Consider the following 13,943-nt stretch of genomic DNA (forward strand, 5'->3'; position numbering starts at 1 on the left):
CTGAATATGAAAAACAAGAATGACTGTCTAGTGTGTCAAGTTGTACATTTAGTAATTAAAGTAACTGAAAAGAAGGTATAATTTATTCTTTTTTAAAAGGGTCATCTTGGACAAATTACTTAATCTACATGTGCCTTGGTTTCCTCAGGTGTAACCTGGGGATAATAATAACACACAACATTGTTGGGAGGATTAAATGACTTAATATTTGTAAAGCTTAGAATAGTGCATGACACTCAGTATGAACTATGTAAGTGCTATTGAATACAGCAATATATTATTTTAAACAATGTATTTATAAATTCAACAAAAAATATTCCAGTGCCTGCAATGTATAAAATTTTGTGCTAAGCACAGGAGATTAAAAAACAAACAAAAAATAACTGTCTTCAGTGTCTGGTGAGAGCACAGAATACAGGCAATTATATTTTTGTCTAATAAGTACCATAATGGAGGTGTTCAAATATTATAGGAGTGCATGGGAGTGAATTAGTCTAAAAGAATCTTGATTTTTTTCCAGCAATTGTGCGGATCCTTTAATTCAGAGATTTGAGAATATTCATAAATGTTTATTGTAGATTCCTCTAAAAAGCAAAGCGAAGTAGGCTCTTTCATCACGTTTTATAAGATGCTTTCCTAGACTTTTCACTCCTTAGAATGTCTCTTTGAAGTTTGTGCTGCCAGTGTTTGTTTTACAGAGAACTATGGTTTAGAAATACAAACAGTCTTGCCTTGTCCCAGACATGTGAGTCAGGTTTCCAAACTCTTAGTTCACAGATCTTTCTTATAAATCTGTATGATAAAATTACTGTTTGAATTCTATGTGGCATCTTCAAACATCAATTATTCAAATATTTACTATGTTAATACTGAAAGATTAACAGTGGCTATGCATTAATCAAACCTAACTTTATTTTCAATTTGATAGAATAGAAGGTTCTACTTTCTAAATTAAAGATAATTTATTTTACCTCAAAAATAAATAAAATCAAACAATTCTCCAGTATTTTTGAGTACCTACTAGTTATTATTATCCTAAGTATTAGAGAAGGTTAAAAAAAGATTTTGTTGTAAAAGAGACTCAAGTCTAGTAGAAGAAAAAACTCTCCTTTAAAAATTAAGCAATCACATATCATGAATCGGTAATCTTAAGGAAATATCTAAAATCATAAATTCCATAGAGCATCACGTTTTTTTTTTTATAGACCTCCTCTCCCATCTTCATGACCAACTTCTTCCTCCGAGAGATATCGTTATTTTTTATTGTTTTTCTTGTTTGTGCCCAGAATTATTCTACCCGTTTTACATTTATATGTTGAATACTTATAGAATACTTAAAACAGCCTTACGAAGCAAATGTTGTTGTCCTTATTTTATCAACGAGGATATTTGATTTCAACAAAATTAATAACTTGCCCTACATCATCTTGCTGTTAAGTAGAGATATGTTAGATTTCAAAGCTTTTGATTTTTTTGTACTAGTCTAGCTCCCCTGAGGGGAAAACCAGGAAATTGATATTGGGTAATATAGTCTGTTTATGGTATTATTAAATCATTTTATGTTATTATCTACATTACAGAATAAATTTAATTGAAATATGTCATTTATCTGAAAAGATAATTTTTCCATGGGATGAAGTTAGCAGGGGCAGTTGAAAGTTGGCATCACCCTTTTAATCTGTGCATTAGAGCTACTTTCACTACAATGGTGATGCACCTGCAGTCTTTTCTAGCGATCTGATAAACTGTATTTATATTACACTATAAGGAGTACAATGGTACTGTGCTGCACTGATGAACTGAAACTCTTCAGTCATCAGGCTGTCCCAAATCATCTGAAAAATAGCATTTGTGTGTCCACTGTACAAAGAAGGATTTTCAGATCAGATGCGTATGTTACAATAGGATTTTTTGATTGTCCCGCACAAGGGACCAGATATTATGATTCACTAAGGAGCAGAAGAAAAAATAATAACACTCAATCAAGGGAAGCAGGTTCTCTGGGGATTTTTATTTATTTGGTATTAAAATCTACTGTTTCTTGAGTAACACATGAAGTATGAAAACAATCAACTTTCCTGAGTCTTTTTTTTTTTTAATTTAATAAACCAGTAACTGATGCAACATTTTCCAATAAGGTGAATAGGTACTATGAAACACAGAAGGATCCTCTTATAACAGCCTCACAGTGAATGTACTCCAGCCACCAGGATGAAAGGTAGAGGGGAGAGGTTCTTAGTTGGTAGAAGAGTTTTAAGGAAACTGTGCTTGGCTCTAGGGCCTAGTAATGGGCACAAAAGTGGTCTCTGCAGAGGTCTCTTTCTGGGCCACTCTCCTGCAGTTCTCTTATTGAGAGGGGATGGGTATCCTTTGCCTCTATCTCCTGGGTTTTCTTGTCCCTCCAAGTAGTTTACAAAAAACTTTGTGGTCTCCCTGACCAGCTCTGAGAGTTCAAGATACTACTGCTTTCACGGTTGGCCAACCCATCTTCACTCTCCAGATTTTCTGGGCGGATGTCAGAGTCTAGTTTGTGTTCTGCTTCAGTTTCTCAGGCATAAATCAGCATCTGTCTTTTGTGTTTCCAATTGCAGAAAACACATTTGAAACTCTGAATGAGTCTCTTGAATACCCTTCACTAGACTTGGGATAAGAAAGTTACTCCTCTCAACTCCAACTTCTCCTAAAGCTGTGGAGGAGACTCAAATTTAGGCCACAGCTCTCTCCACAGAAATCTCTCCATTTATCTCCTCTGACAGCCCTCTCTACTGTTGAATTGATCAAAATCACAAAACAAGTATCGTTTCTTTTGAAAACCTGCATGGGAAGAGGGCTGTTTCATATTCATAATAGTGTCCTGATATTTACCATGTTTATGCCCCAGTTTCTTTTTTAAATGAAAATTATGTTTACCAGAAGGCACAACTTATTAAAAAAACATCCCACCAACTGGAAAAGAGGTCTGCAATGCACATAGCAATTCAAGTTTGGAAATCTGAATATACAAAGAACTTCTCCAAGTAAATATGAAAGACAAATCCCCCAGTAAAGAAATGGACAAGAGATACGGATAGGCAATTTCTGGAACAGGAAACACAAATGTCTGATAAGCACTTGCAAAGATGCTCAAGATCACTAGAGAGAAGTCAATGTAATTCAAAACCGCAATGAGATGCTGGTTTACACCCATAAGGTTGGCGAAAGTGTAAAACTTTACGAGGCTAAGTGTGGACAAAGGTGTGGATGATGAGGACCCCTGGAGAATGGTTTAGTACTGTCTGCTGAAGTGAGAAAGGTACGTGCCTTATAACTCTGCCATTCTTTTCCAGCTGCAGGGGCCCATGAATGTTCATAGCAGAACTGTCTGTAAAGTAAACACTGCAAGCCATGTACACATCCATTCACAGGAAATTGGATAAACACATTTTGATACATTTATATAATGGAATATTATACAGCAACAAAAATAACTAAACTAGAGCTATAAGTTAAACATTTACCAGCACACTGTTGGGTGGTAGTTGTGCCTCCTGGATCCCTATGGCTTCTGTGGGGGAAAAAGGAGCTAACTGTCCATGACTAGACCCAGGACAAGAACCAGGACCTCTGTGGGGATGACCTAGGGAGGTAGATATAAGCTGAAAATGAAGAGGAGTTTCCCAACAGGCAAGGCTGGACAAGGACAGAAGAAGCTGCCCTCCAAGGGCAGGCCACTGGAGGTATGTGAGCAGGGGTTGGGCAACTGTTTCACAGGCGGTGTACCAATCACTGAAAATCAGTGAGTAGTGTAAGGGTGAGGTGGGATTAAGCTGGTTAAGACACTTCTTCCACACCCAGAGGCCCTGTGGTTCTGTGATTCAGGGAGTTTGCAAGGCAAGGTCAAAGAGGACAGGACTGAACTACTAACCAAACTCTGACACATCCATGTGATGAAACACTGCTCACTGATAAACGGGTATGGACCATGGCACATGCAACAACACGGATAAATCTCAAAAACATGCTGAGTGAAAGATGCCTGGCACAAGAGGACACAAACTATGTGATTTCATTTATGTCATGCCTCAGTTTCTGACTTTTTTTTTTAAATGGGAGAGTTTTAAGACACCAAGTCATTGATGGTAAGTAAAGGATACAGATCAAATACAGGAGGAAATTTATTGTTAAGAAGCATAAGAATTTACGTAAGGTCCTACATGAAATTTACCTACATTTATATGCATTTTCAGTGAGACTCAATGGTAACAATTCAAGAAGGAATTTTGCGCAAAACATATTTTCGTATGTTTCACACTTACATAATTCCATTGATAATACCCAATATAAATTAAAAGAGTATCAGAACTCCCCCTTGGCTAAACTATTACTAATTCAAAATAACATGCTAGGATTATCACAATAATATATTATCTTATCATAACTACAGTGAGTAGTTTCTTCTTTATCCTTGGTAAGGGCTTGGTATTATAAGTTTTAGTTTAATAACTATAATTTGCCTAGGTTCTGAAAAATATATTGACTGAGTTCACTTTTCACATTTCATCATCTCCAATGGCAGCACCCTAGTCCAAGCTACTGTCAGCAATCACCTAAATGATCTCACTGTAGACACTCAACCTGTCCCCCATTTAGAGGTGTGCTGGTAAATAGTTAACAACCAGTACTCTGGGAGAGGGAAAAGCCCTGATTTATAGCATTTGCCAATTACTGTGGTGTAAATATGCTCACCATGGCTGAGTGAAAGCTTCCAACATGAGATCACTGAACCTGGAGTTGGAAAGAAATGGTAACAATTTGGTTCTCCCAAGCCAGCTCCATCATACCAATGCCCCCACCACACCCAATTTGCTCTTCATAAGGAACAAGGAAAAAGTTTTCTAAAGAGAAATCTGATTGTGTTACCTGGGCCCTGCTTAACAACATGTTTTTGGCTCCCTTTTACTCCCACCAGCTTTCATTTCTCCGTGCTCCCAGCCATCACAGGATATTTCAACAAGCCCTTCTCTCTGCTGCTAAGTTCCTCCTTTGCATTTTCACTTAATTAACTAATATCCTCCATATCTTAGCTCAAGTGTCACTTCCTCAGGGAAGTTTTCCCTGATTCTCTTGGCCATGTTAAATCCCCTTACTATTAGCCCTTATAACATGATATACATATACCTCTATATTATAGCCATTGTCACTTCCACAATCTTGCATTGTTGCAATTAATCAATCAATGTGTGTCTTGACTTGACTACACTCTAAGTTTCATGAGAGGCAGCACCTGCTTTTCAACTCAAACTGCCCAGCCCTGAGCACAGTGCCAAGAACAAAGCAAATACTCAAGAACTATCTATTGTTTATGGATTAAATTAATGAATACATGTCTATTTAAAAGGATAAATGAATATGTTCTCCTGAAATTTGTAAAGGAGAGTTGGAAACTAGCTGATAATAGAATCATTTGATGTGTCCAGTACAACTAGAGTTTGTGTAACAACTTTATAGCTGACATTAGAGAGTACTTAAACTTTTCCAATTTTAATATACATACATTATTCATTTATTACAAAACTAAATAAAAAGAGCTGATAGAACTTTAAACATATTCTTAAGCATTCTCTAAGAATAAAATAGGTTAGTTTTAGCCATTCTTAAAAAATAAGACATTCTAAACTAAACGATAGCATCCGTCACCTTTCAGAAGCAGCTCCATGAACCTTCCTCAGGTCAACCACATGAATCACTACATGGAGGCCTTGAAACTTGGACTGAATGACAAAATGTTTAGGTGATGCTTCATTTCCATAAAATAAAACAATAGATCACATTATCAGGAAGTTTAGATCTCTCTATATAAAATAAAAACACAGAAATGGACAAAGAAGTAACAGAATAGGGCTTCCCTTGTGGCACAGTGGTTGAGAGTCCGCCTGCCGATGCAGGGGACACGGGTTCATGCCCCGGTCCGGGAAGATCCCACATGCCGCGGAGCGGCTGGGCCCGTGAGCCATGGCCGCTGGACCTGCGCATCCAGAGCCTGTGCCCCGCAACGGGTGAGGCCACGTCAGTGAGAGGTCCGCGTACCGCAAAAAAAAAAAAAGAAGTAACAATAATTTCTCTTTCCCTTTCACTTCTATATTTCCGAATTTATAATCGTCCATAAAATCCCTTCATTTCAGATATTGAGCCATGGTATGTACAAACAGATTTCAAAAACATATTTCTACAAAAAGCACAAAATAAAATCCATAACCAAGCGTGGAAGCAGTATTCTTTCATTCTCTTCAAATTTTGAATTGTATGTACATTTTATGAGGTGCTCATTTGCTCACATCTGTGATTTGAGAAATGTTTAGGTTTGAGTAACATGCTAAGTGTGACTGGATATATGGACATACATTTTTAAAATCAGGATTTTTTTTAATTTATAAAGCTTCATACTCAAAGCTTTGATCACAACATTCTATGCTTATGGTCAAATATTTGGAAATTGTATAATTTTATTGGATCACAGGGATTTTTTTCTATTTTTCCAGCAAATTTATCCTTTCCATGGTATTCTGAGCTACCTCTTAGACTAGACTGAAAAGTAAAGTAAAATCCACACCTTTGTTTTCTAAATTAAGGGGAACTTTAGATATGAAAATGAGAGACAAGCTCTGACTCTCCCACTGTAATGCTCAGAATGTAGCTTTCCTTCTAAAAGATTTAGGTATTTCCTCCGTATCACTTGCTATGCTGAAAAATTTATACTTCATCCCTAATAGGAATTCATAATTGCTATTTTTTTCTTATTACAATAAATATATCTAAAGTTGATAAATACATGAGAATATTTAAAAATAAATTGTCGAATATAGAATATTTATTAATCACCAGAATATGACTAAGATAGTATAAGTGTTTCAGTCATAAAATGTTTCTTACACTCTAAAATGATATATCAATACAATGGTATATTTAAGACCAATATTCTGGGTTTACTTTCATAAATTTATACTGATATATCAATAAACCTGACTTAACTTTAAACAATCATACGCTTGGCGAAAATCTACTCCTTACATTGGAGAAAAAGCCTCTGTTGCTTTTATACTGTGATTTACCTTTTTAAGTGCATGTTTTACCTCTTCACCTAATTACAACAGCATCAAAATACATTATCTTACATATTCTTTTGTATGTACAATCTTATGTATTCTAAAGCCCATATACTTAGATTATTGCAGTTCCTCCCAGCAAGAGATTTGATGAGTTCTAAACTACATGGACTCTGTGAGTCCTATGATTCAAAGACTCAATTGTTTATGAATTCATCATGTGAAGTGTGTAAAATTTGAGATAAAAATTTACTTAAAGAAATAATTCTATCCTGAATTTAAAGGGAATATGAAGTATCCAAAGACAATGTTTCAACATATAGCATTCTAATATCTTAGTATTATATTGGTGGGTTATTAATTTTCCTAATGAGAAATCCAAAATACACAAAACGAATACTACATAGGGCTTTAGTAACTCCAACTATAAAAATGTGACATGTTTATTTACCTAATATATATGTTGTAAAAAATTACAAAAATTTTATATTCTTGCCTTTATATTTTGTTTTAGGCATTGCACTGTAAGATAGATAAAGTAACTCCCACATTAAAAAGAAACAAACTATGGTTAAGAAAGCATCAAAAACTAGCCCAAGGCCTGAATTCCTAACCATCAAGTAATACTGCCTCTCAATAGCACAGCTGGATCAAATAATATGAAATAAAATTAAATAGGTGAGAAGTCATTTAAAACAAGAAATGAAGATACACAGGATTGTATTTTAATGTAGTATTTCAAAGCCCATAGTTTCAACATAATAAAGAATTCTGACCTTTAAAACTAATGGTGCTAATATTACTACCTATATTGAGTATCCATTGTTTTGACTTCCAAGCATCATATCTGCCTTCTTTTTCCAACATCACCCATATTTCGAGTGTGGACTCACCTTTTCCGTCTCATCTCCACCCTCGGCTCCAGAGTTTGTCAAGTAACCTGGTTCTACCCAATCAATCATCAAATATTCCTAGATACAGTGATTGCTTCAGCATAGTCATGTCAAACAAGCTAAGCTGGTCAAAGCCAATGACACTCAAATATGGGGCTCTTTTTGTTTTGATTAAAGGGAACGAGAAACCATTTCTTTCCACTGGATTTGCTGAAAAGATAAAAACCCATCTCAGTACCTGCTGAAGGCAGTAATGTCACTAGAGGAACCTCTCTGAAAATGGAAACTACAGACCAGAAAGCAGAGCAAAGAGATGCAGATGGAGAAAATGACCCTCCTTGACATTGTCTGAGTACCAGACTCAACCATACTTGAGGAAATTTCTACCTCTATACTTTCAATTACATGAGCCAATAACAACCATCACCCTTGATTTTTCTGAAATCAATTTACATCAGGGCTTCTCTCATTGGCAAACAAGAGTTTTGAATTAATCACTACATCTGAATTGTGTTCTTGCCATATAGTCATATAGTCGTAGTCATTTAATTCTCAAAACAGCAGTGTGAGGTATGGAGGGCATATGTAATCTCCATTTGATAGATGACCACTATTTGAATGGCTTTATTAAGATCTCATTGAATATACATGTTAGAAAAAGTTTTAAAATATAAGAAGTGTATGCCTTCCTGGTCAGCTCAAATGGTAAGAAAAATATAACAGAGACATTAATCCAGTAATCAATAACTAATTGAATGTGAGATGTGAGGAAAAAACATATCAAGATTTTAAGAAAAGAAAAATAATGGTTGCTTTACATAAATATGGAAATCAGAAGGAATGAAAAGCTTGAGGGGGCTAGAAGGGTCATTAATTTGGTTTAAACATACTTAGTAAACGATTCTGGTAGGACACCTAGTTAGACAATCCCGGTCAAGAACTTTATATATTAGACTTGCATTAAGAAGAGCCTTCAGGAGAAGAATATATATCTGTAAATCATCAGTAATGTTGGTAGTTGAAGCTATGGAAGGGGCAACATAACTAACACTTTTATGGATTTTTAGATTTCCGGTCCTTTAACAATATCACTTCATATAACACTAACAATGACCCTGTAAAGATGGTGATATCACCCCATTTTTTCTGACAGATGTAGAAAAAAAAAAGACAAAGAGTTTAAGTAAAATGTCTCCAATTTCCACCTAATATGTAGAGAAGTTAAGATTTTAACCAAGATCACTCTGACTCAGAAAAACAATAACAAAACCTATAGAAATGAACGAATGATCCTATTGAGGGAGAGTGTTTAAATGAGAAAGATTCAGAGAATACAGAGGAGTATCAGAGTGAATGTAAGGTAACAGGAAGAAGAAGAACAGCCAGTTAACAAATGCTGTCTACTTCAATCTATACCTCAGAATAAAGAAGAATGAATATTTATGAAGTATCTAAGACTGGAAAAAAGACATTTTATGTAAACAAATAATACTATTTGCCAGTTTTGAATACAGTCACTGAAAGATAATTAAGAGAATTTAAAATCCAATTTACAAATATAAACATACATACATTGCAAAAAATGCATTTGAGTTTTCTAATACAATTCAATTGGCACATATGAGAAGTAATTTTCTTCCTAGTAGACAAAAAAGGCTTTTGGAACCAAAAAAGTAGACTATACTAAGAGTAGTTGAATTGTTTTCACTTTTAGCTTGTATTAAAACTGAATTACAATCATTACTTTCTGAATTGGTTAGTATTTCTTTCCTCTATGATGAGAATATTAATGCTATCTTCATGCCATCAAATATACACATTGCTCTATTTGACTTTGACATTACCGAATGTAACATTAAGGGATTTTCTAATTGATTTTCACAAAGAGTATCAGACACTATCATGCTCCAGGAAACTCAGTCTTAGCAGCTTATCCAGTAGAAAGACATCAAGAAACAAGTATGATACAGTTAATCTAATGGGGGAAAATAGTAGCTACTACAAGGTAACTCCTACTGAAGCCAGCAGTCCTTGGCAACACCATACATCTCCTAGTCTCCTACCCAAGACCTTAAAGCAAGCATGACACTATTTTGACTGGAAAATCATCAGTAGGTTTTCCCTTTTAATTTACTTAATACATAACTAGAAATAATCCTAGCTTATTGGATATTTTAAGTCCATGTACCTTACATTGGCTATTATGAATTTAATTATTTGGCCATTATAAGAAAAAAATCTATTATTTATTCAAGATAAGATCAAATTTAAATTTAAATGAAGCTTGATCTGTTTAAATGGAAAAAATATGGAAACATTAAATAGTATAAAGTTAAAAATAACTTTCATTCCTTATAAAGTACAAACCAACTTAAGGCTAAGAAATTTATATTTAAAAGTGATCATATTTTAGACCATTAAAGACTACAACTATAAAATAAGGAATCCAAGAACAATACATCCATAATCACAGTGTTAAGGAAATGAAGTGCTTCAGTCTTCTTACTCACATCACTGAGATGAGGTAACAAAATGAAACGTGAAAGGCATATAGTTCAAACACACTACATCAGAAGACAAGTTATTCATTGAGGCATTATTAGGATAAGTTGATTTTTTAAAATGTGCAAAATTTATTTCTGTTCTCTCAATATACTAATATTAATACATTCATTATAAAGCACAATTTTTGAGTGATTAAATTCTGATCAGTTATCTAACTAGTAAGTTTTAAAAAACTCTGAAAAATCAAATGAACAACTTACTGTTTCGAAGGCTCAGGAAATTTTAGTTCTTCTCTTTTCTTCATCTCTATTGTTGGGTCCATAGGAGTGAGAACTACAGCAGCACATGAGACCACAGAGTGGTATGAATCCTCCCGGCAAACTGTTTTATTAGAAATAATAATTTGTAAATGTCACAATTATTTCTTGACTGTTCTCTCTTTTTCTCTTCTTTATTTTCAGTCAAATGAAAGATAATTCAACTAAAACATTAATTGCCATTAAATTGTCTTTAATTATCATTTTCTATTCTGTCTTTCCACTCACTAGCTGTATGACCTTAGGCACCTTTTGCTTTCATTTTTTTAAGCCACACAGCAGAAAAGGTGTTGCCCACACTTTATAATCCTTCATTTAAAAAAAGCTTTTTATTGAAGAATAAGAAGTGCACTAATTACACACAATCTCCACAAATCACTACACAAATAAGAGATGTTCATCATGACCAGTGACACACACATTGCTTCTTTCAAAGTCTGTCAAGGATTTGTCACTATGTATCTGTACTCAGTTTTAGCAAAGACATCAAAGTGTATAGCTACATTGCTTCCTTCTCTCCCAGTGTTAAACCCACGTGACATTTTTAAAAAATGGATAATCTAATGAAGGAATTTGCCAAAAGAAATGAAAGTGCAGCAAAGAAATAAAAACTGATAGTACTGGAAGTGATATTTGAATTGATTATAAATGAACGACAAATAATCACTGATCTAAGTACTCATTTCAAGAACCACGACTGGGACAACTATCTAGAAAGAGGCAATACTCAAGACAACAGCACACATTAGTAAAAGACAGTACAAAAAATACAATAGGACCATGCAAGTCACCGAGAAGTGTGGGCCCATGATCTCAAAGAGAAAGAGGTGTAAGAAATGATCCCAACGTTCTTCCATTTTCCCCTAAAAGTATCTGCTGAATTATTAATCTGCTTAGCATGAGAGTCTCAGACAAAAAGGATGACCACTAAAAGCAGAGCTGAATTTAAAACAATCTTGCGTCACTCAAGAGGCAAAGATTACTGCGCAGTATGTGTCAAAGAGGTGGAGCAGTGGGTTCCTCATCATCTCTCCAATGCCATCAAACACATTTTTTTAAAATTTAATTTTCTCGACTTATTCTTGGCATGTGCTTTGAGTTTAAAACAAACACATCCTTCATAGCTGGGAGAAGAAAACTCTATTATATTTTAAATTTCCACTGTTGCCTTAAACACTGCTAATGATGAAACAGACTAAGAATTACTGATTCATTTCTCAGGGACAGCGTTCACTTATTCAATAAATATTGAGTGAACTAACTGGTATGTTCTAAGAAATATGCTTAATGGTAGGATTCTCCTGTGGACAAGAAAGAAATGTCCTCCCCTTGCCCCAAGTTTTAATGAAGTTTTAATTTCTTCTAGAGATATTACTCAAATATTAGGGCAAAAAACTTCTGACCAGATGAAAACATTTACCTAGATCTCTATGAGGGAAAATAGAGCTAAGTCATTTTTTTTTTAAAGGAAAAGAGAGAATGAACAGGGAAAATGCTCTAAGTAAACAATATTTTTTTTTCCAAAATAGGGATCATTTGTTTACTTAAGGTAATATGAGTATTAATACTTAATTTTTATGATGCAGAGGTTGAAACAATTGACATTGAATCCAAAGGTACTGCAGTTAAAAAAAAGTCAATGACTAAGTCAATCAGAAAGTAAGTCCCTTTAATTTTTACATGATGAAAGTGACAATTAATGGACCTGTCTAAAGGTGGATGGTTGGGAGCTCCATGTAAATGACTGAGTTTTTATATTAAGCTGAAATTAAATCACACTCAAATTTTAATATCTTTAAATTGTATTTATCACAAAATATAAGAATTAGTGTAATAAATGTAAGTTAGGCAAATAAGTAACAGAGAATTTATAACTTCAAAAGAAATGAATGGTATAATAAAAGGGAAGTACAGATTTTTCAAAACAAAGAATATGCCTAGGCTGTCCTTCCTGAGGCAGAAAGAAAAAAAGAAATAAAAGAAACGTTAGCAATATGTCACTGAGAAGAGAAAGGATTTCTGAGGGTCAAAAGAGTAATGGGTATTCATGTGATCACTATATTCTGATATATCAAAAGTTGTTCTTCCAAACCATGGTCCACATTTAAAAAGTAAATCATAACCTTATATCACAGTGGCCATGATGTGAACTACTCTGTAGAGTAATCTGGTTATCATAGGAGTTGTTGAATATTATCATATTTTACCATGCCATGAATGCATAGATTACTTTTGAAGAATCATAGGAATATTACTAACTAAAGGGGAAAACACTGTATTTGCCATTAAAAGAAACCTTTATGATACAGATTAAAAGGAAATTTCAAGTTTGAAAAAGACCTCCAAAGTTAGTGGATTTTAAACATTTGCTTTTTAGGAAAAGATCATAAACTTTTGTTGCCCTAGAGCATTTTACAAAAGGATATGGATGTCAGTGAGAAATAAGACAGTCTATATATCAAAATGATATTTAATCTCCCTGATAAAACGCCTTACAAATTTCTATTTAAGCAGGGAGAAATTTAAATATTTCTGATACAAATACTGAATTATTGCTAGACTCTGAAAGGAAATTACACTATAAGATCAATGAAAGTAAAATGCGAATCATAATTGTTAGCCAACATAAGTCTCTACCTTACAATTTCGCTAATAAGGCAATGAGTACATTTTTATAAAAAATAAATTTATTTATTTATTTATTTAATTTTGGCCGTGTTGGGTCTTCATTTCTGTGCGAGGGCTTTCTCTAGTTGTGTTGAGCGGGGGCCACTCTACATCGCGGTGCGTGGGCCTCTCACTATCGTGGCCTCTCTTGTTGCGGAGCACAGGCTCCAAACGCGCAGGCTCAGTAGTGGTGGCTCACAGGCCTAGTTGCTCCGTGGCATGTGGAATCTTCCCAGACCAGGGCTCGAACCCATGTCCCCTGCATTGGCAGGCTGATTCTCAACCACTGTGCCACCAGGGAAGCCCCAATGAGTACATTTTTAACCATGTTAGAGATACAAGAAGAAAACAATACATAATTTTTATGGAATAGTATTGCTCATGTTTTTTCACATTTGTAGGATTAAGTAGACAAATTTTTACAAAAAGTATTGGAGTAAGATAAGTTAATATGGTTTTCTAATTATGTTGAACTTTAT

At 34.5% G+C, this 13,943-nt stretch overlaps 1 protein-coding gene across 1 annotated transcript in view; it reads right to left on the bottom strand.

Moving 5' to 3' along the window:
* Nucleotides 1–13,943, bottom strand: part of CCSER1 (coiled-coil serine rich protein 1) — a 699,033-nt gene that overhangs the window by 376,381 nt on the left and 308,709 nt on the right. The window contains exon 5 of the mRNA XM_024736231.1: nucleotides 10,741–10,861. Coding sequence (XP_024591999.1) covers nucleotides 10,741–10,861 — 121 coding nt within the window. The remainder of the gene's footprint in view (nucleotides 1–10,740; nucleotides 10,862–13,943) is intronic.

The sequence above is a fragment of the Neophocaena asiaeorientalis genome, unplaced genomic scaffold (assembly GCF_003031525.2).
Source record: "Neophocaena asiaeorientalis asiaeorientalis breed wild unplaced genomic scaffold, Neophocaena_asiaeorientalis_V1.1 scaffold7, whole genome shotgun sequence".
NCBI lineage: Eukaryota > Metazoa > Chordata > Mammalia > Artiodactyla > Phocoenidae > Neophocaena > Neophocaena asiaeorientalis.